This window comes from Elgaria multicarinata, chromosome 1, assembly GCF_023053635.1.
Source record: "Elgaria multicarinata webbii isolate HBS135686 ecotype San Diego chromosome 1, rElgMul1.1.pri, whole genome shotgun sequence".
NCBI lineage: Eukaryota > Metazoa > Chordata > Lepidosauria > Squamata > Anguidae > Elgaria > Elgaria multicarinata.
The window spans coordinates 126,353,251-126,375,312 of record NC_086171.1 but is presented as its reverse complement, the minus strand read 5'-3'; the positions used below and the strand labels follow the sequence as shown (position 1 = coordinate 126,375,312).

At 43.4% G+C, this 22,062-nt stretch overlaps 1 protein-coding gene across 1 annotated transcript in view; it reads left to right on the top strand.

The window, feature by feature from the left end:
- The window catches only part of BRDT (bromodomain testis associated), a 36,925-nt gene extending 15,441 nt beyond the window's left edge, over nt 1–21,484 (top strand). The window contains exons 7-19 of the mRNA XM_063117723.1: nt 70–243; nt 2,068–2,252; nt 2,338–2,630; nt 2,729–2,837; nt 3,864–4,024; nt 6,209–6,270; nt 6,997–7,168; nt 8,067–8,179; nt 9,310–9,460; nt 12,400–12,539; nt 14,283–14,488; nt 16,412–16,574; nt 21,090–21,484. Of these exons, the coding sequence (XP_062973793.1) occupies nt 70–243; nt 2,068–2,252; nt 2,338–2,630; nt 2,729–2,837; nt 3,864–4,024; nt 6,209–6,270; nt 6,997–7,168; nt 8,067–8,179; nt 9,310–9,460; nt 12,400–12,539; nt 14,283–14,488; nt 16,412–16,574; nt 21,090–21,158 (1,998 nt within the window). The 3' untranslated portion in view covers nt 21,159–21,484. The remainder of the gene's footprint in view (nt 1–69; nt 244–2,067; nt 2,253–2,337; nt 2,631–2,728; nt 2,838–3,863; nt 4,025–6,208; nt 6,271–6,996; nt 7,169–8,066; nt 8,180–9,309; nt 9,461–12,399; nt 12,540–14,282; nt 14,489–16,411; nt 16,575–21,089) is intronic.
- Nucleotides 21,485–22,062: the final 578 nt, after the last annotated feature.

Below are 22,062 nucleotides of genomic sequence, written 5' to 3'. Positions count from 1 at the left end.
TCCTGAACTCCTAAAGCAAGCTAACTATCAAGGCGAGGTTTTAAGGCTGGCTAACTTTCTTCTATTAAGGATGTCTTTGAGATGCAGTTTGCCAAAATTCCAGATGAGCCAGCTACCTGTAGGCCTCTGCTGACACCCATTGCAAGGATGGCAGCACCTATTTCGAGTGAGAGCAGCAGTGACACCTCCTCTGAGGACTCGGAAGAAGAAAGAGCAAGGCGCCTTGAAGAGCTCCAGGATCAAGTAGGTGGCAATGTAGATGTTGCTCTACCTAGCAGATGTGTGGCATGTTTTGCTAATAGTAAAGTGGTGTGTGTGTGTGTATGAGTGTGTGAGAGAGAGAACTTGTACCATGGCCAACCTAATTCTTATTAATAATGACTAACAGAGAAGTGAAAGGGACTTAACATGATGCTTGATTACACCAAATTAACTTGTTCAGAAAACTTCCATTCCAAGTTTACATTCCCATCCCGTGGGCAAAGCAACACAGTACATGTTGTTTGTTTCCTGTGACATTTTTGGAACACTGTGAGATCAGTATCCTCTCTTAACAAATGCATGAGTTGAAAGAATCGGGGACAGATGCTGTGTGTAGTGCTATTGCTGCTTAACCATGCCGGAGCTTGACATCACTGATGATGTCATAAGGCTCTTGCCTTGCACACCACTGCAGGAAAAATGCAAAGATGCCTTACTGAATTGGACCATTGGCTCATCTAGTACAGGATTGTCTACACTAACTCCAGAGTCTCAGACAGGGGTCTTTCTCAGTCATCCTTTTCAGATCCAGTCCAAGCAGATTGTTTTACACACACACACACACACACACACACACACACACTTAGCTTGCTTCTATTGTTCTCATCCCAGACTCTGTTTGCACATTCCTTAGGGAGGGAGGTAAGAGAAAGGCAAGGCCTCTTCCAGAATAGCCTGTCTATGGTCATCTCTGAGGACAGACACAACTCAACTAATCTCCATAACTCCACTCAACTAACCTCTTGTAGTCTTTTCCCCCAACTACAGAGTCTCAGAGGTGTGCGGGTCCTTGAGAGATCATTCAACCCCATAACAATAATAAAAAAAAGATTGCCACTCTGTTTGTAAACTGGCTAATTTCCAGGCTCACTAATGTGTTCATGTGGTCTGAATTATTAGCTTTCCTTTAATTTCCCCTTCCCATACTTTCTAAGTGCATGGGAGATTATATAATCATATTATCTTTCCATAACCTGTGTTACAAGGTGGCTTGCAATACCCACCCCCACATAAATAAATCAAAAGTAATTTTAAATAACACCATCAGTCAATAAATGAAACTATATGTATAGGTTTACCTGCATGCTCTAAACTTGTTTCTCCCTCTTTCCTGCCCTGACCTTGCTTAGCCAATGAAAAGTAAAGCCTTGGCATGACTGACAACAACAAAAAAGGAAACAGTGAAGTGTTCTCTACATGCTGTATGAGCTGACAAAGAGGAAGGGGCAGGACTTCTGCAGTTGTTTTCCTTGTCAATTAGAGCACTTGCTTTGCTCTTATTGGCTATAATCAGAACGTTGTGGGTGCAAGCTGTACCTTATTCATCATGGCTGCATAGGGTGATGAATGAATTCCAAGAGGAGTTTGATCTGTCACTGCAATAGGTTGGATAATGAGCCTCAAGAGACAAATTATATTATTTTGATTGAAACAGTTTAAATTTAAATTAAGCACCTGGTCTGCCAAGAGGGAACAAAGTTGGAAATGTTCCATTATCTGTAGTATACATACATTTAAGACTATTAATTGCTGTAAAAATTATTTGCTTGCATGTGATGCCTGACTGCAACTAAACTACCCCACACAACATAATCAAGTTGCTTATTTTCCCCAAATGTTTGGATAAAAACTTGTAGAGAGAACAAAAACCTGTATCTTCTCTCTCTCTCTCTCTCTCTCTCTCTGAGATTACATTCTAGATCTCTGTAAAATTCTTCCTTTTTCTTTTGTAGTAGCTTCTTTAAAAGATGCATTCAAACGTTTTGTTTTGGGTGGTAGCTGTTGTTTTTTGTTTTGTTTTAATAGCTTAAGGCTGTTCATCAGCAATTGCAAGCTTTGGCTAAAACAACCTTACCCAGATTGAAAAAGAGGAAAAAAGGAAAACCCAAGAAGGAGAAAAGAAAAAACAAAGTCAAAGACAGGACTGGGAGTCAAAAGAAGAAAAAGATGAAGCAAATGAAGAAGCTGAAGAAGAAAATGTCTTTGAACATGTAAGATAGCTTTTGGGTGTGAAATTGTACTCAAAGCTGTTGGCACTGTAGTTAACTCATTTTTATTTCCCCCCCCCCTTGCAAGTCGTTCAAAGAAAATCAAGCCGCAAGAGGAGCCAGCGCACAAGTCTGAGGACGAGGATAATGCCAAGCCTATGAGTTATGATGAAAAGAGGCAGTTAAGTTTGGACATAAATAAACTCCCGGGAGAAAAGCTTGGCAGAGTGGTCTATATTATTCAGTCAAGGGAACCTTCGCTGAGACACTCAAATCCTGATGAAATAGAAATAGACTTTGAAACTCTCAAAGCATCAACACTAAGGGAGCTGGAGAAATATGTAATGGCTTGTTTGAGAAAAAGGCCAAAGAAACATTATGGTGTGTATGTAATGTAGACAAAAACGAGCCATAAGTTTTACTAGACAATTGCTTGGCTACAGCGCCTGATATTTATTTTCCACTCCTCTTGCATGCAGCGAAAAAATCCAAAGAAGAACTTAATTTTGAGAAGAAACAAGAATTAGAAAGGAGGCTGCTGGATGTCAATGGGCAGCTCAACTCTAGAAAAGAAAGTGCAAAATGTAGGTGAAACATCTGTACAGAAATACTGAGGGCAGGTGTGGAAAATAATTGCATGGAATCCTTGAAGGGTGGAGGTGCTGCACTTGTCTATGTGTAGCTTATCCAGTAATTGATTCTCTGGAAACAGCCATGAGAATTGGAGAAACTACACTGCTTGGCTGACTGGCAACCATTATGGGCATAGAAATGCTAGTTAAAGCTGGATCCTTTACTCAGTGATATAGCTAGGACTGGCTTGGGGTCCAGCACTGCGCTGCCGCTGCCCCCCTGACCATCCAGAAGACAACCAGTGATGAGGGCATCAGAAGTAAACTCCATTTTATTCCTGTAATCATGATGGTGTTATGATTTGAGCAGTGGAGGCTGGTGGCTCCGATGTCAGTGGGGCGGTGAGTCTGGAAGTTCCATCCGATGAGCGTTTTGTTTCACGCTCGTTACTGGACACTCACGGAGTTTGCTCAGGTCCCTCACATGACGTCGTCTGCCTCCTGCGTGCCTTCCGCCCCTTCTGGACTTCCTTGCGCAACAAAAAAAACCTCCTTAAGTCCAATGTATTTTTTAAACACAGAATTGCTGCTCTCTCCTGCTGTGTGCGGGAGAAGCAGCGCCATTAGAACACTGGACTCAATGGGCCTCGTGCTCGCTGTGTACTTCCTCTTTTGAAAGAGGAAGTAACTGAGGAACGGAAACACGGGCAGAGAAGCGAAGGTAGGGAGCGTGTTAATCCCCCCCCCCCCCCGGTGTGGAGCTTTGCTTCAGGTTTCAGTCAGAACTCCAAAGAAGCACCTTTAGAGTTCTGACTGGGTTCTGACTGAAACCTGAAGCGGACTCACCACCCCATTGACATCAGATGTGAAATGTTAGTCATGTGCTTCACAACAGAAACAATACACATGGCCATCTGAAGCCAACCCCACCCCCACAAACCATGACATCCAGGGTCTCAAATTACCTAGCTGTGCCATTGCCTTTACTAGTGCTTGACTGTTGCTTTCTCTCCACCCACTCCAAGACCCACATTTTGTTCAGTGCTCCTCCCTGTCTTGCAGCTGAAAATAATGCCGTTCCAAAGATCATTGGAGGGCCAAGCCGGCTGAGTGAAAGCAGCAGTAGCAGTAGCAGCACCTCCTCTGACTCAGCGAGCACCAGCAATGATTCCAGCTCCTCTGGCAGCAGCGATTCTGAATCAGGTTCACTTTCCAAGTTCCATTTTCTCTCCGCACCCAACCCTTATTAAGAGCTCCATCTCACCAGCATTTTATCACACTCTCATCATGCCTGGTTTGCAGTTTTGCAGAACAGCACTCAGATGACCCCGCCTCTTCCCTTCCCTTTTTCATGTTTTCCTAGAGCAAGGAAAGTCTGGGTTATTTCCCCCAAATGGAATTAAAGCCCCCTTGAGCCCCCGTGTATTGCTGTCCTCTCGGTATTTCCTTTGTTGGGGGCGTGTGCTTTGAAGGGAGAGCTTGCTGACGAAAGGGAAGGGCGGGGTGGTTCTCCTCCTCCAGCACCATGTCGAACCAATGGACTTGTGCTGAGTTGGTTGAATGGACTTTTACTGCTCCAGCCCCACTCTCATTGCCCGCAGAAACGGAGCCCAGCCAATGAAATGTTAAATCAGTAAATCGCTAGACTTCAAAGCCAGAGTGAGGGGGGGAAGGAGCCCACGCCCCTCACAATGTTACAATCAATGAACTGGAGGTAGAAGGAGAAGGGGCAGGGTGGGGTGGAGCGGAAGAGCAAACAAGTGAAAGGGAGGTTTCATTGGTATAGAGCGATACTGCAAACCCTCGTGAAAGGGGCCATTAGCTTGACGCGCTAATGAAATGGAGCTAGAAATCGTGGAGGCAAAACAAGGAGGGGAAGTAACTGTGATGGAGCCCTAATAAATTCCTTGAAAGAATGGCCTTGGCAAATGTGTTGAATAAGTTAAACTGGGACTTCTTCTGAGTTGGTCTCTCTCCATTTTTTCCCTACTGGGGGAGCTAAACCCATGATAAGGCATCCTTGAATGTTGTGTAGTACAAGAACAAATTCATGCTTCTCCCTCCACCAAGCTCATGTGAGGGTCACGTGTGCAGGGCCTTCATGTCAGGTGTTACATTGCGGAACTTAGTCTTCCCCAACTCAGTATCCTCCAGATGTGTTGGGCTACAACTCCAAGAATCCCCCAGCCAGAATGTACAATGGTCAAGTATGCTGGGAGTTGTAGCCCAACACACCTGGATGGCACCAGGTTCAGGAAGGCTGGTGTAGATAGTAAGAGAGTCAACTCCAGGTTTGAGGGGGCCCTGGGCAAAATGCCCTCTTGTCCATCGGTGGGTCCTGATGGGCTTATCTGGTGGTGGCGGCGTCAGTATTCCAGGCAGCTGGGTTACTGTTTTAGCCACCATTTTAATTTCTCATCATATCCCAGAATTTAGTGGTGCTCTGGGGCATTGTGGGGAAATGCAAATGGTGGCTAAGTACAAATGCCCAATGCTGCTTGGAGTACTGGACTGGGAATTTGTTTATCTCTTCTTTTCACCGGCAAATAGGCCATGCCAGGATGCTGAGGGCCCTGGCAGCTGTTCAGGGATACCAAGGTGCTGATGCTGTCCCTACAGGGTGGGTGGAGGGGGCACGCTGACCTTTTCCTTCACAACACACAGCTGATCCACAGGCTCAGTTAGTGTATGAGTCAGGCTTTTTGGAGACTGATGCATGCAGCGGACGGCCATAACCCTGAGAGGAGGAGATAAGAAGTTGCTCACGATAGGTTTCAAAATCCATTGTGATTGTATTTGCATTTTGAAACGCTGAGAGAAATGTATTGGATGAGGTGTTTAATAGGCCAACCTAACCATCACCAAAAATGTACATGCTTTTGAGCTCTCCAGATCTTTTCATCAGACAGGATATGACAAAAAGCAGTTTGGCAAGTGGTGTGTGTGGGTGGGGGGGAATGAGGATGGGAGAAAGCTGACTGGTATTGTAGTTGAGATGTTTGCATGATCAGAGTCTTAAGAGGATATGGAGGAGGAGGGTTTACAGACATTCAGATTAGGCCCTGCTGGGTGATGTGTTCGTGTCAGGTTTCTGTGCCCTCAAAACCACTGGAAACATGAAAGCAGATAATTGTTGATCCTCTGTTTTTGAAAATGTATAATCCAACACACCTGGCTTTGTTTTTTGTATAATATGTTTGTCGCTGAAGGTGTAGCCAGTTGAAACACGTATGAGTTGGAAAGGCCTTTGTGGAAAATGTCGCAAATGGGAGAATAAAAGAGGAATACGAAAAGCATACAGCCTATGCCTTGCACAAGGGAAAATGTCTGTAATGCCAGCATATGCACCCATACCATAAATGTCTGCATTTCTTCATCTTTTTATAGAAATGTGCTTAAAACAAAATGGGAATGGGAAAAAGGATTTGTTTTGCAGAGAGCAGCTTAAGGTAAACTCTTTGTTTTTCTTGTAAAATGTTCAAAGCCCATACTACTTTTGTTTTGCTTTGTTCCTCTTCTGCTCCTGGTATTTCTACCTAATATGTTGGCATCTGTACATGTGTCCATTATGTATAGCCCCCACATGTGCATTAGTTTGACTGCAAAGATATGTCTGATTATTGCTGCTGTTTTTCTGCACTGCAGTTGAGTGAGTACACCACACCTTTTCAGTGGTGGCCCCCCAATTATGGAATGATCTCCCCGATGAGGCTCGCCTGGCGCCAACATTGTTATCTTTTCAGTGCCAGGTCAAGACTTTTCTCCCAAACATTTAACAGCATTTAACAACATGTGCTAAGTTTGTTTGTTTTTAATGGACCCCAGAACTGTTGTTGATTAAATGGATAGTTGTTTTATACTGTTGTTTTTTATATTTTTGATGGTTTTAAATTTTGTATACTTTTTGATGTTCACTGTTCTTAACTTTTGTAAACCACCCAGAGAGCTTCGGCTATGGGGCAGTATATAAATTGAATGAATAAATAAATAAATACTAGCTCCCCGCTCCCTGACCCCAGAGCCTTCATAGAATCTGATTTTCAAAGTGGTGCCCTTGCTGAAATCCTGCTTTTTTCTGTGATGTGTTGGAAACATTTCAGATTACAAGACTCAATAAATATATATAAAAACCCCAATAAACCCTTTACTAGCCCTATTGAATTCTTCCCCATCAGATGCCACTGCTTCATCGAAGGATGTCCTGCAATATTATCCCCCAACTACAAAACTCTTTGCCTGCTGGCATGCCGTCTCAGATGGGGATCGGCCACCAGATACTGCAACATGCCCAATCTTTACAGCGTACCCCGCTTAAACTTCGAGAGCAAAGCATCCTCTCTCCTGCAGGTAAATCTTCTACAGACAACTGAGTGGTTCGGGAGGATGCTCTCACTTGCTGCAGTCATGGCTTTTTGTAGAACTGCTGTAGCACAAACATTTACTGTGTTGGAAAGGTAGAAATGCATACATGGCTTTAAGAAGCACCCACGTCCTTGAGCAATGTGGAATTCTGCGGGCAGCCACTGCCTTTACTCTGCTTTTGGATAGGAAAACATTGGAGACTTATACCATCTTTGAAATATTTACTCTTATCTACAAATATAGCCCAAATAAAGCCCTACATGGTTTGGGTTCAGGCTACCTGCGGTATCGCCTTCTCCCATACAATTCTTCGCACACTCAGGTCCTCTGGGAAGAATTTACTCCAGTCAACAAAAACAAGGCTGACAACTATTACCCAGAGTACTTTTTCCTCTGCCGCTCCCAGGTTATGGAATGGCCTGCTGGGAGAGATTCGTCAACTTAACAGTCTTACAGATTTTAAGAAAGCTATAAAGTCTGATCTCTTCCAGCAGGCCTATCCAGTTGAATTTTAAGATGCTTTTTAATAATGTGCTGCTTTTAATAATGTATTAGTTTTAAATGTTTTAATTGTATGTATTTTATGGCATTTGCATTTATGTTGTACCCCGCCTCAATCCGGAGGGAGAGGCAGGTAACGTTTGAGAAGCTTATTCAGGATTTTGAATGTTTCGAGTTATCAGCACTCAGGTTGTTTGTCACACCAGCACAGCTGAAGATGAGTTTGTGCTGGCAATATCATTCTGATCAAACGTTGCAACATATCGGAGCTTTCCATGCTGTCTACAGAGATTTTATTATATCAAGTGGTAAGAAATAAATAAATAAATAAAGCAGAGGCAATAACATTCTTCTCTTTTCTGCCCGCCTGAACCCCTTCCAGGAATTGTGGCTGTTGTGTCCCCATTGCACTGTACTCCAGTTCAACAAGGACCTCAAAGCGGCTTACTGGTAGCCCACTCCTCTGTTATTCAGTCTCCTCCTATGCTTTCGGAGGTGAATATCATTGATAAAATTGTTGTGAAAAGCATTTTTAGATACGAACAACTACTCAAATTCCCAGTTCTCACATCTTCTAGCGTCTTATACTTCCAATAATTTCTACTCATGGAAGGCCATTGAAGAAGACCTTTTTCTGCCCTCACCTTTACATGGCTGACCATGGATTGCATCTGAAGATTTCCTTTCTTTGATGGAAGAGGCTTCCTCTGATGGAAGAAGGGAACCTTTGGAGCCAGCCCATAGGGTTCAACTCCAGCTAGTGTTAATATCTCAAGTTATTGGCATTATCAAGAAAAGGCATGGGCTCATTTCAATATTTCGCTGACTTTCTTGTTAGACAATGCCAGCTTTCCCCATACAGTTTTTGGCAGAAGAATATAGAAGCCACCTAACACTTAAAAACTTGGTTTTGCAGAAACTGTTGAAACAAATAAGTTTTACACAGAGGGCATGTCTAGACCATGCCTTATCCCAGGGATCGCCCTGAGATCATCCCTGTGTGTCCACATGACGCACCGGGGATTGCAGAGGCAGGGAGGGAAGATCCCTCCATTTCCCCGGGATAACTGGGATGGCTTTTATCTCGATTTTTCCCACGGTCTTGGGATCGTCCCAAGACCATGAGAAGTGTGGGTAGCCATCCCAGTTTCATCCTAGCTCTTTGCGAGTAAAAGCGAGGAGCTGGGAACAGGGCCCAGGGCACCGAGCTCCTAAGGCGTTCCGTGCCCATCAGGGGTGGGGGGAGAGGGATCGTTTTTTTAAAAAAACCACCACACCTGACCTTATCATTGGAGCACTCGTGCGCTCATCTTCAATAAAAAAAAAACCAAAAATGGCGGGCACTATGTCCTCCTTCCTCCCTGGACATCACACGCCACGTGTGGACAAAGGGGAGGATCTCGCGATCAGCATATCACGAGATCTCCCCCCCTTCCCTCCCCAGTGTAGACATGCCCAGAGTCTTGAAGCCACATCAGCATTTTTCCTTCACAAAGGTGGTAGTTTTTCCTATACAAAAGAAAGAACATGTACGTCATGTGTGAAGTACCGGGGGGGTGAGGGAACACTGCAGATGTGACCAATCTCAGACTATTTCTTCTCTAAGACTTCAAATTTTCCTTTAGGTGTCTTGTTGCTGCTCCTCCCCAAATATCCCGTCGAGTGATACCAAAGAGATTGGAAAAACATCATCATTGCATCTGGCGCAACCATCTGCTCTCTGTACTGAAACCTCTTTGGGAACTGCCAACTCAAACCCTATTAATCAAGAACAAAGCATGTATTCCGGTAATACAAATACTAATGCAACTTGGGCACATACTAAATGTTTGTGACTATTCCAGTCCAAATAAAGTGGTTCAAAAGGATACACTTTTTTTTGCTGGGTTATCTAAATAGTGTAGGGTAAGCAAATGTATTGTGGGAGATGGAACCACTGAGCTATTATTTAATGGGTGAAATGTACTGTAATCCAAATCCACCTCTATCCTTGATATATATATATTTGGAAATGGTTTTTTTTTAGTCTTTTCTAGATTGCAGCACATCTGGGGGGGCAGATTAGTTTGTTACTCATAAGTCTGTTATATTACATAGTTTTGACATCTTCTGTAACTGTAAAGTACCTTTATTCAAATTGTGTGTGTATGAGTCGGCATGATTTGGGCAAGATTTAGAAATGCTCAGTTAACCAGCTACTAATTAGACCACTATTTGCATCTTTTATACTGGTATAAATATTACTACCACTCTTTAAAACAGGGATGGGAATGTGTGGCCCTCAATGTTGTTGGACTGCAGTTCCCAATACCCTTCACCATTTGCTGTGTTGGCTAGGGCTGATGGGAGTTGTAGTCCAACAACAACAATTGGAAGGCCACATGATCCCCACCCCTGTTTTAAATAAACAGGGAGGTTTAATTTGGCACATCCTTCTACCCTGTGCAAGAACAGTTAATGTCCTAGTTGTAAAATTTCAAAAAAGAACTGCTATTGTAATACTTGGAAACATGGTGTTAGTGAGTAATGCTTACTGGCAGCAGCCAGAAGTATTTCTTCTTAGAGCTCCATCTGACGAGCGTTTTATTGCACGCTCGTTACCGGGCACTCACGGATTTTTTGCAGGTCCCTCCCATGATGTCTTCCTCCCACGCGCCTTCTGGCCTTCCTTGCACGACAAAAAAACTCTCCACAAAGACCAATATATTTTAAACCCAGAAGTTGCTGCTCTCTCCTGCTGTGTGCAGGAGAAGCAGCACCATTAGAACAGCGGACTCAATGGGCCTCGTGCTCGCTGTGTACTTCCTCTTTTGAAAGAGGAAGTAATTGAGCAATGAAAACATGGGCGGAGAAGTGACAGTAGGGAGTATGCCCCCTCCCATGTGATGGAGCTCTTAGACCACAGACCTAAGAGCAGAAAGTAATCCAAGTCTGTTACTACGGGTTGCAATATTGAAGCTTCCTATTAACCTAAACACCTTTGTGAAATTATCAGATTTATATCTCAAAGGCCACATTGTGTAACACATTTCACCCTTAAATATTGCTTAAAGTCGTGGGATTAAAAATCCTTTTCAAAGGAATACTTTGCAAATTTTAATTTAAGCCTTGGTTTCATGTTTACCTCGTCTGTTTTTTTCCTCTGATTTGTTTGCACACTTTTTCTCCCTCTCTTTCTCTTCACTTTTTGTTACCCAGTCAGCCTGCAATTATATGCAACTGCTGAATAAATAGATGAAAATTAAGTCTTACACCAATCCTTTTTATGTCTTTATAGATTTAGTCAGGGTGGTCGAAACGGTGTTGAGGTTAGGTAATCTAAGTAGTCTTGAATAGGCTCATACGCCCAGTGTGTTAGATGCAAAGTGAACTTTACAACCCCTGCTTTTGAAGCCTACTACTACATTTGAGTTCATGAGTTAGGATGGTACTTCTGGGGCGCTCTTGGGCACGCTGCTTCAGTTTGCCCGCAATCCAGATAGGATTGGTAATGATCTCTCCTAATCCAAACAGACTAGCAGTGTCAACACAGGTCACAGTGTCAACACAGATCACAGTTAATGCAAGCAGAACCGCACACAACTATCTCTTCAGATACTTTCCCATCCTGACTTAGTGGTACATAGTTTGTCAGTTGTTCTCATGACCCAGTTCAATGCTCCCTTTGCCCATGGAAGCCAGTTGTACCCATCTGCCAATATACAGAGAATTCAACATGTGTTGGCATCCATTGTTTACCTGGTGTTTCTCGATATACACCAAAGCCAAACCTACCTGTGGCTACAGACGTGGACCCATGGCTTGCCATAGGGAGGTCATCATGTGGCAAGTTTTTGAAGCAGCCGTCGTACATTGAAATGGTTATGAAAAGTAGAGAGCTACATCATCTGTTTGCTTTCAGTATAGGAACAAGTCCATAAGCTGGTGAGCTACTCTTAATTACCAAAACAAATCGTTGCTCTGAAAATGTGCCTGCTTAGGGAGGGATATAATTTTCTTACGACAAATGAGCAGATAACTGCTTCTTTTTTTGAGGATTCTACGTTGGCAGCGAAGAAGAATTTGGTAATGTGTATATAGCAAGTAGTCAGTGAAACGTCTTCTAAGATATTCCAGAAACTATTTTGTCAGAATAACAGTTTGTGAAAGGATATAATTGCTCACAGCACAGAACCTCTAATTCCCAGGGACCTGCGACCCAGTGGGAGTGAACTGTGAATTTATACCATCAGTAGATTTGAGGGCTGACCTATTTGTTTGGAGAAGGTAGAAGCAGGCAGCACAGGGAGAGTGTTACCCTAAATGTAAGGTTACTTAGTAACAGGCTCTTCTTCCCCTGGGGAGCCTGGGAAAGAGCATCACAGGGGGCAAAATGGTCCCTCTTAAGATGGGCGGGAGCAGGAAATGAGTAACGGAAAATGTGCATCTCCTACACTCAAGCAGGCATCTGAAAATAGAAAGCTAAAGCCACAGAGGGAGTTCTTGCCCTTCTGCTTACTTGGAAATCATGCAAAGTAAACAAGGGATAGACAAAAGCCTTCCTAAGACAGAAGAGTGGAAACCTATTCTGTGATTCAAATGGATAAGCGTGCCTAAGTTTAAACGCTCTTGGGTGGATCTTTTCATCTAATAACAAAGATTTAACGGTGGTGTTCTCCGCCCCCCCCCCCCCCCGCCAACTCACTACCTTGTCACTGCTTCTGTTTACATTCCAGAACTGAAGACTAGTTTCCCAGATGGTCCGTGTGGGCAACGTAGGATTGATTCGGCACATGCCAGTGTTCCAGCAAGCTGTTCTGATAATTGTGAGGGTAAAAAAAAGAGAGATACTAAACCTCAAATTCCTCTAGCGAAGGTAATAATGTGCTGTCTTCTGGAATGGTTTTCTATAACATGCTGATACCTAAAAGTAGAGGGCCCTTAGAGGGGCGGGGTTTGTTTGTTTTTAATGAACTGTGGGAGTTCCTTCAATCTGAGGTCAGCCTATGTAAGTGACTCGGACAGGGATAACTGTCTTCATCATCATGGCTCGAATTGGTACATGGTGACTGCCCATCAAATCAATGCAGCATCTTCCACTAGCAGTCTTGCGCAAAGGGGGACATAGCTGGGGGGCATGCTAGCAACCTGGGTGCATGACTAACCTCATCCCACGATCCATTGTCATGTCCTCAAAATAGTCAAAGCAATTAATCTGATGTTTAATATGTCCAAAGGGAAGTCCAATAAATTTATCCCTTAGGGCAGATTTATATTACTAAATCCCCCCCCCCCAAAAAAACTATTGACTAAATTTTCAGCAAGAGTTGGGAGATTAGTAGAATGGCATAATATGAAGGAATCCCAATGACTGGTGGATTCCACAGCCGCCACTCATTGGGCAAGTGTGAAAATCTACCTTGTCATAGTATTTAATAATTTTCATGTCCTGCAGAGAAAAGAAGATTTTTCTCTCCTTCAAAAGCAACCTCTAACTGAGACTAAGGTTGTTTTCACACCTAGGGCCTTTGAGCTGCTGAGGCATTGCTGTACCACAGTCAGCTGGGAAAGGAATTAAAATGGTAGTTCCAAATGGCACTTAATATGGTGCTATATTACACAGCAGTGTCAAGATGCTTCTCTGATTTTTGTTCAGAAGTAAGTCTCATTCGGCAAAGGGCCCTTGCAACTTTAATTAGAAGCTTCTTCCCAGATATTTTTGCATCGGATTACTTCCTCCTCTGTGCTGCATTAGTGATGAATTGCTCCTTAGTTAGTTCCTGTTCTCTGAAAAGGGAGGGGATCCGTTACTGTTTTCCTCTCACATTTTTTCATTTCCAAATAGCACTATTTGGCAATTCCTAAAAAGTGAATAAGAATAAATCAATAACTAACAAGCCCCGCTTCAATAATGTCATGTTCCTGCTAAACAGGAACCAATTACAGGGCCTGAAACCACAAGACAGTAGCTTCTGACTAAAGGCATAGCAGTCCTGAAAAAGCTTCTTTAGTACTTTGCCAATCAACACCGGATAGGCTAATGTTGCAATTGCATTCTAAATTATAAATATTACAAATCAGGTCTCAGAAAGATGGAAAGGCAGCCCGGGGAATATTGGGATGTATCAGTTTAGCAACAACGCTGCCTGGATTCTCCACTCCAAGCATGGGAGTGATGTCACATTATGACATCACACACACACCACACACAGACTCATACAAGAGAAAGACAAGAAGAGATGCCTTGCAAGCAGGCATCATCTGAATCAGCCTCCTTCTTGGGTGCACCCTAGCTGAATCCTATAAAAAAATGAAGAACACCCCCATAATGAGGGAGGGGAGAGATTATCTCATGATGGAAGTGGGCTGTTGGAAGGTTGAACCTGGTGCCCTTTCAGTGCTTTGGACTTTAACTCCCATTTGTTCCATGCATTTGCATGTAATGTTGTTCAGTCCTAAATCAGAGCAAGCTCTTTGTGAGTTTATGAAGACATAAGGATTACAGTAAAAAAAAAAAATCACTACACCTGCTTTTTTGTTTTTTGAGTCCCATCAGAGGTGGAAAAACTGTATTACCTGCTTGTGTTTATAGCTGAGAAACGTCAGTTTTTAATTCCAGGGCATAAAAGTCAAGCATGCAGATTCCTGGACAAGTTTAGGTAAGATGATACCTGCTCCAGTCTCAATCAAGTCCTCCAATGAAAGCTTCAGGCAGTTCCAAAAAGCAGCCCTAGAAAAAGAAGAAAGTGACTGGGCAAAGGAACGAAAAAAGCAATTGGAGCAAACCGAAAGGAAACTGAAAAACCTCCCTCAGGAAAAAGAGAGGTTTGTTATTCCATGTAATTAAATTGAACGGCTGCTTTTCACACGTCCGTTTAACTAACATCAGGCTATGGAGTGGTTGATTTGTGGATGTGTGGAACTGATTCCTATTTGAGGGGGAAGAATTAAAGCCAGTAACAAGTTGTCATACATGGCAACAACTGAATATCCTTTTCAGGGTGATTCTTATTTTTGTATATGACCATGTTTATTCTGGACCAATTCAGACAAGAATATTGGTGGAAACCAGCACTCAAACTTGGGATAATAGTGTGGCTCCCTCTTTGTTAATAAGTGTAAAGTAAGACCTAAATTATGCTTTCTAAACTCTACATGTGAGATCATAATTGAAGAAACTAATGAATATATCAGTAACTCCTAAAAGCACGAAGTTTTTGTTTTCTCTTCTTGTCTGGTTTTAAAATGCAAGCCATAGTTTGCTCTACATGTAGAGATGGCATTGGGCTTTCTCAATGAGTGTAAATAGGCCTGTTTTTGCATGGGTGATCGAGGATGTCACAAAAGGGCTTCAATTAATGCTCCTTAGTGGTCTTAATGCTCTCCAGCTGAGGCAATATGACACCCATGAGCATTTGGTGAAGAAATAATGGGCTAAACTGCATGTTAGTTTCATCATACCATTTTTAAAAAGGGTAGTTAACTTTTATTTTGAAGGAGGAACAGTCATGGGGGCCTGATGCGATACTGCACTCCCGAGCCAAATCAGGGCCCCTGCTGGTTCTCCAATAGCGCTATTCCTCTAAGTGCCCCTGCCAAATGAGGTGAGGCAGGTGACTACTACAGAGAGGGCCTTTTCAGTGGTGGCACCTCAGATGTGGAATAACCTCCCCAGAAAGGTTTGCCACATTGTGGGGTTTTGGTGCCAAGTGAAGACCTTTTCTCGGGCTTTTTAGTCTTTCAGTTTTGTTTTGAAATGTATTGTGGTGGTTTAGATTTTTACTCTGCTGCTGGGCTTTTATTCTTTTTTTTATGTTGGTATTATTTTGTTTTCAACTTCTAAAGGGTTTATTTTTTTATCATGTATTTTAGGGTTTTAATTTTTATGACCTGCCCATAGAGCTTTGGCTGTTGGGTAGAATATAAATGTAATGAATAAATACTCCCTGGAGTATGAAAAACTGAGAAGTACTTTCACAATATTTTCTTGATTTAGTTCCCAGAACAAAGGGCAGGTATTGTGCTTGCAATTGCAAAATAGCCCAGTTAATATTTATTTATATGTATATTGAAATGTTTAATCTTCGCGCACACCCACCCACACCAATTTGTATAGGCATTCTGTATAGGCACACTGTTTTAATTGCTTTTACTGCTTTTAAATTATATATTGTTTTAACTTGGTTCATGGTTTAATTTGTTTTTAACTGTGCATATTTATTGTTTTATACTGTATGGTTTTATCCGTACGCCGCCCTGAGAACTTAATGATATAGGGCGGGATATAAATGTTTTAAATAAATAAATATTGCCTCCCAGAGTTCTTCTCTGTTTAGCAGCTCAGAGATGGAACCATACTTTCCAGACAGTGGTAATAATTCTGTGACTTCTGCATTTCTGTCAGTTGTCATTTGGACTCTGTCAGGAAATTCCAGTGCATCCTTATTCCCTCCCTCAGGACACCACTGCCCATATATTGGCAGATGGTGGATGGGTGTGGTAATCAATGCTGAATGACACCTCTTTGCGTCAGTAGGCTTAGAGTAGTGGATACATCCGATAGATATGCTAATTTGTTTACAAGCATACCTCATCCCCCCATTGTGGCACAGAGTTTGAGAATCACTGTACTGAATCATGGCTGATTGTAAATTACTAACTGCTTTTGTACATTTATTGGTTCCATTGTGAGGCCTGCATATTTGAATCTATAAAGAAATGAAAGCCACTGGGTTTTTTTTGTTTTAGAAACCTTGGAGAAACAGATTTGAAATCCACTGCAGTAAAAGCAAGCTGTTCACCCATAAAAGGAGAGGCATATACAAAAGAGCAACTTCACTCACCACAAAATCTTGTTGCAGACCGTAACTTGGCAAGGAAAATGGAGCAAGAGCGCAGAAGGAGAGAAGCGGTAAGTAATTGACACATAAATCAGCTTAAACGGTGTCGGTGCCATGACACAATGCAACGGCTGAGGATCTCTTCCAATAGCCTAGTTTATTTTGAATGGAGTCAAATGGAACTTTATTGGATCAAGTTATCTGAGGAGCCATCTTAGAAATAAGGGGAGAGATAAAACTGTGGGGCAAACTAGATGTGTTTCTTACAGAGGCCTTAGCTAGACCTAAGGTTTATCCCGGGACCATCCTGGGGTTGTCCCTGCCTGCTCCCGGGATATCCTGTGTGTCATTTACATGAACAGGGATAAACCTTAGGTCTAGCTAAGGCCAGAGTTAGCCTTGGCATGTTTGCTTTCAAAAAAGAATATGGCGGGGGGGGGGGGGTGACCCAGATTGAGACTATGGCATGGGAGAGGGAGACTTTAACCCTTTGCTCCTACCACATTCGTGATTAGAATAACCCCCACCCACTCCCAAACCTGCTGTTTGCAATGGCAGGAAAGCCCCCGTTGATGGCAACGAAAGCAAAGGCTTAAAGCCGGGATGCAGAACTTCTTTCAACCCGAGGGCCGAATTCCATTTTGGAGACACTCGCAGGGGCTGCATTCCAGTGATGGGTGGGGACTGAAGGCAAAAGGGGCAGGGCTGATCCCACCCACCACCCACCTCAAAATCCCAGCATAATTTAATCTAAAGCTAGCTGAGCCTTAGGAAAGGCATTTTGATGTTTTAGAAAGAGGGGAGGTGAAAACTGCACAAAAGCCAGAAAGCCACCAAAGGATCGGTTCCTGGTTCAATGCAAAGGCGATACAGTTGGGAGGTGAACGGCTAGATACCTATGCATGTTTACTCAGATCAAGTTCTGCTGAATTCAGTTGAGGGTGCTTCCAAACGGAGGGTTCCTAGCGCTAACAGCCAGAAGGCGTTGTGCAGTTATTTAATCTTTTTCTCCTTAATGGATTTTCTGTGGTAAGAAAAAGTCGGAGGGCTTTTCCAGAAAAGGATTTATTGAAGAATCACTATGGCAGAGCCACTCGCATTTCACGGGTGATCCAGACGACGATCAAGTTCTTTTGTAATATGCCTGTGTTTTCCCAGCAATTCTCCCGAGTTTTTGCTTAACTTGGGGGAAAAGTAGAACATTTTCTTTAATGGTGTTGACAGGAAAATGCAGAATGGAAGCGTGGTGGGGGTTGTTTTCCCTGGGGAAGGCAGGGTGATGTGTTCCTTTCCTGATTGCTTGCCCTGTATTTCCTGTTGTAGAGCCATGTCCTGCAGCTCCTTCTGGCTCTTCAAAATGTTATTAGCAGCCACTTAGGGCCTTACTAGACCTGGTCGAAAATCCGAGGGAGAGGAGGGGAGAACTTGCGTTATGAATAACGCAAGATCTCGCCCTTATTTACACGTTAGCCGCAACAAGCTCTGGAGGAGAGCTGTTGTGGCCGCCATTTTTTTTATTTTTAAAGAGGCAGCAGCAGCGCAGGAACCAGGAAAGGTAAGTAGTTTTTTTTTTTAAGTCTCTTTCTCCCTCCCCCGGCCCCGTTCTCCTTCCCCCGCATCGCCCCCCTGCCTGCGATGTCTGATCCCCCGCCCGATGTCTCCCGGCCCCGTTCTTTCCTCACCCGCCCCCCGCCCACGATGTCCAATCCCCCGCCCGATGGCGCCCGCCCGCAATTCCCCCCCCCCCATGTCCCCGGCCTGTGATGGCCTCCACCGCCGAGTCCCCAGCCTGTGATGCCCGGCCGGGGGATATAGCAGTGCCGGGCATCATAGGAAGGGGACTCGGCGGCGGAGGCCAACACAGGCTGGGGACATGGGGTGGGTGGGAAACGGAGGCTGGGGACATGGGGGTGGCAGGAAACGGAGGCCGGGGACTCGGTGGCAGTGGGAGTGCTGCGGCCCGTCTGCCGCTTTTCCTGGCTACTCACACGTAAGTGCGGTAGCCAGGAAAAGTGGCGGACCGGTCCACACGCACATGGTCCCGGCCTCAGCCCAACCTGAGGCCGGGACCACAGGAAGAATCGCACTACAGGCAGTTCTGGTTAGCGTGGTTCCAAGGCGGCTCGAGCCCTGGCTGAGGCCGGGATCCCCTGTGCGTCATTTGGACGCACAGGAACGAGCACGGGCCTCGCACCGCGCTAACCCCTGGTCTAGCAAGGCCCTTAGAGTATCATCAGACAGGGGAAATCGCAGTTCCCTACTGTCGCTTCTCCATCGCCGCTCCTGTCCCACTATACTTCCTCTTTCTACCCGGAGAAGAAAGAGGAAGTAAACAAAGACCAGGGGTGTTTTTATTGTGCCGCTTTTCTTGCACACAGCAGGAAATGGCGGCACATTCCATTTTTAAAAAAGTTTGATTAAATGGGGTCCATTTTGTGATGGAAAACAGGCAAGAAGGAGCAGGAGGTGCGCGGGAGGCCGACGGCATCGTCTAAAGGACACGCGAACATCCATAAGTGGGCAGTAGCAAGCGTGCGATAAAATGCTTGTCTGATGATGCTCTGAATCAATTGTTTCTTTTGCTGTTTGACTCCCAGAGTGTAATGTGTCTAGCACCAGAACTGAAATCCCCTGCTTAACTTTGCAGTTCATTTGGTGGCGCTTCTTTTTTAATGTACGTTAAGTGGTATTCCAGAGGAACAGATTTGTACAAGGACTATAATTTTTTTTAAAATAGAAGTTTTAAGTTGCATGTGACATCTTTGGATGGTGGTGATGGAAGCAGGGTGGGGTGGGGGACAGGCAGGTTTTCTTTTTTACATGGCAGTGCTCTGCTGCCGAGTGGGAGGAGAATCTGCTCAGTCCTTTAAAAAGGAAACTGGTGCGATCTCCTTTCAGCTCTTCCAAATGGCACCAGCAGCCACTTGATTATTTGTCTCCTTTGTGGCTTTATAAATATGAACGCATCTTAGTGGTATTCAAGAAGAGCAGACTTCCAAAAGGACTGTAAATTAAAATAAAACAAATTATATGAGACAGCTTTGTCAAGCGGGGATAGGGGTGCGCTGAGGCTTTCTTTTTGCAAAGCAGGGAGTGGGGAATTGGCTTTCAGCTGCCCGCTAGTAGGCCCCCTTTCAAGCAGCCCTGTTTGTTGGGAAATTGAGGAGGAAGTTTACAAATGTAGGAGAGCTGTTGCTAAATTAAGGAATTCTGAAATATCACACTTTGGTGTATTTCTTCTTCTTCTTCTTCTTCTTCTTCTTCTTCTTCTTCTTCTTCTTCTTCTTCTTCTTCTTCTTCTTTTTTTTAGGGAAGTGGCATGTGTAGGCAAGTTACATTCACCAGTGTGCATGCCCAGAGTAGAGATAAGGTATTCTGAGACGGGTACAGAGCGATGGGAGCGGCAAGGGAACAGACAGGGAAATGACACCTGGACACATTATGTCATTGGCACACACCCCCTTGTGTGGATGCGAAATCATAGAATAGTAGAGTTGGGAGGGGCCTACAAGACCATCGAGTCCAACCCCCTGCTCAATGCAGGAGTCCACCTTAAAGCATACCTGACAGGTGGTTGTCCAGTTGCCCACTGGGAAAAAGGGGCACAGTGTGGATCACGGTTTGCAGAACCACAGGCAGCAAAACCCAGTACAGCAGAAGAAGTGGTGGGAAAACACAGGAGGATTATGAGTGGAAGACGTTTGGATCCCCTGCATCCATAAAATTCCATGAATGAGGCAGGGTGAGGGAGGGATAAAATCCATATCTGGAAACACTCTGAAACACTAACCAGCCACGGTGGTTAAGCATTTTGAGCTAAACATTATGGCTTAGCATGTGAATTGGGGTTGTCCTCTCCTTATATATGCCTGCCCGAGTCTTGAGATCTGTTGGAGGAGCCTTTCTCCGTATCCCACCAGTGCAATACATACGCTATGATGGGACAAGGGAAAGGGCTTTCTCTGTTGTGGCACCCCAACTGTGGAATGCCCTCCCCTTGGAGGCTCGACTGGTGCTAATGCTGATTTTATTCCAGCGCCAAGTGAAAACATGGCTTTTTAACAAAGCCTTTAATAGTTAAATTCACTAAGATTACACATTGTTTTAACTGCTTTAATTGTTTTTACTGCTTTTCAATTATATATTGTTTTAACTTGGTTTATAGTTTAATTTGTTTTTAGCTGTGTATATTTACTGTTTTATACTGTATGCTTTTATCTGTACGCCGCCCTGAGATCTTAATGATATAGGGCGGGATACAAATGTTTTAAATAAATAAATAAATAAAACAATCCCTAACCACGTTGGCTACATAACCACAGTTTAAACACGCTCACTAACCATTTGCTGTAAGAGGGTTAGTGGCCTAAACATGTCTTAGCGTGTTGTCTGACCCAATGCCTATAGCAGGGGTGGGCATCTTGTGACCCTGCAGATGTTTTGGCCTACAACTCTCATTGGGTATGCAGACAGAGGTGGATGGGAGTTGTAGGTCAACATATGGAGGGCCACAAGTTGCTCAGTCCTGGTCTACAGTACTGCAGCCTAAATGTCTCCTTTCTTTCAATTCCTTTTTTTTAAAACAGCTGGCAGGCACTATTGATATGAATTTTCAAAGTGATGTTATGGCAACCTTTGAAGAAACCCTGCAGTGAGAAGAATGGAAGATGGGTAAAATGCGGGTAACGTTCTTTACAAAGTGATGATGGATTCCAGACCACTGAGCCTGACATGGGAATAAGCTTCTTCAGATGGAACATCACCACAATTGTTAACTGTTCAAAAACCAGTGTATTACTGCAATAAATTCAGTTTTATAAAGCAGGTAACATTAAAATCATAAAAGGACGTGTAAACTTCTTAGTGTAAAGGCATAATTGGTCAGTAGCTAACTCGTTTACAACACAGTTTTCTGAACACAGTCACAGTTGAAATACAACTTCTACTTCCAAACATTTTAACCCTCTGTTTTCAAAAAAACAAAAAAGAGGTGTAAGTGACACAAAATAAGCAAAGGTATTTCTTTGAGGGATTCAGATTTGGTATTTAAATTTCGGACATGTGTAGAACAGAGGAATCCTCTTTTTTGTTTTTTGGGGGGAATTTAAACTACTGAAAATAGCTGACATCTTGTGTCTATGCACATGGAAGTTCACTTCCATTATGCCAAGTTACATATAATTAAAATTTTCACAAAGGTGTCTGCAGGTTAATGTTTGATTCTGCTTTGATTTCTGGCTAATGTATTTAAGTTGAAATGGCAGGCAAAAATGATTTTTAGGTCACTTAGTAGCCATCATTTGAAAAGAAAAACACTGATATCTACTATGTATTTCTTTCATAGTAAAAAAAATTGTAAATATGTAGTAATTTTTCATGTGTGGTTTTCTTTTGAATTCAGGCCTGCAATATTTTGTATTTGATACCAAATTGCCTTTATATTTTACAGTTTTCATATGATAATAAAATATAGTTGTCATATTGGAGCTTAGTGGATTTGAAATTTCTAAAACGCTGAAGAAACAAAACAACAAAAAGAATTAAATTGTTATTTATTAC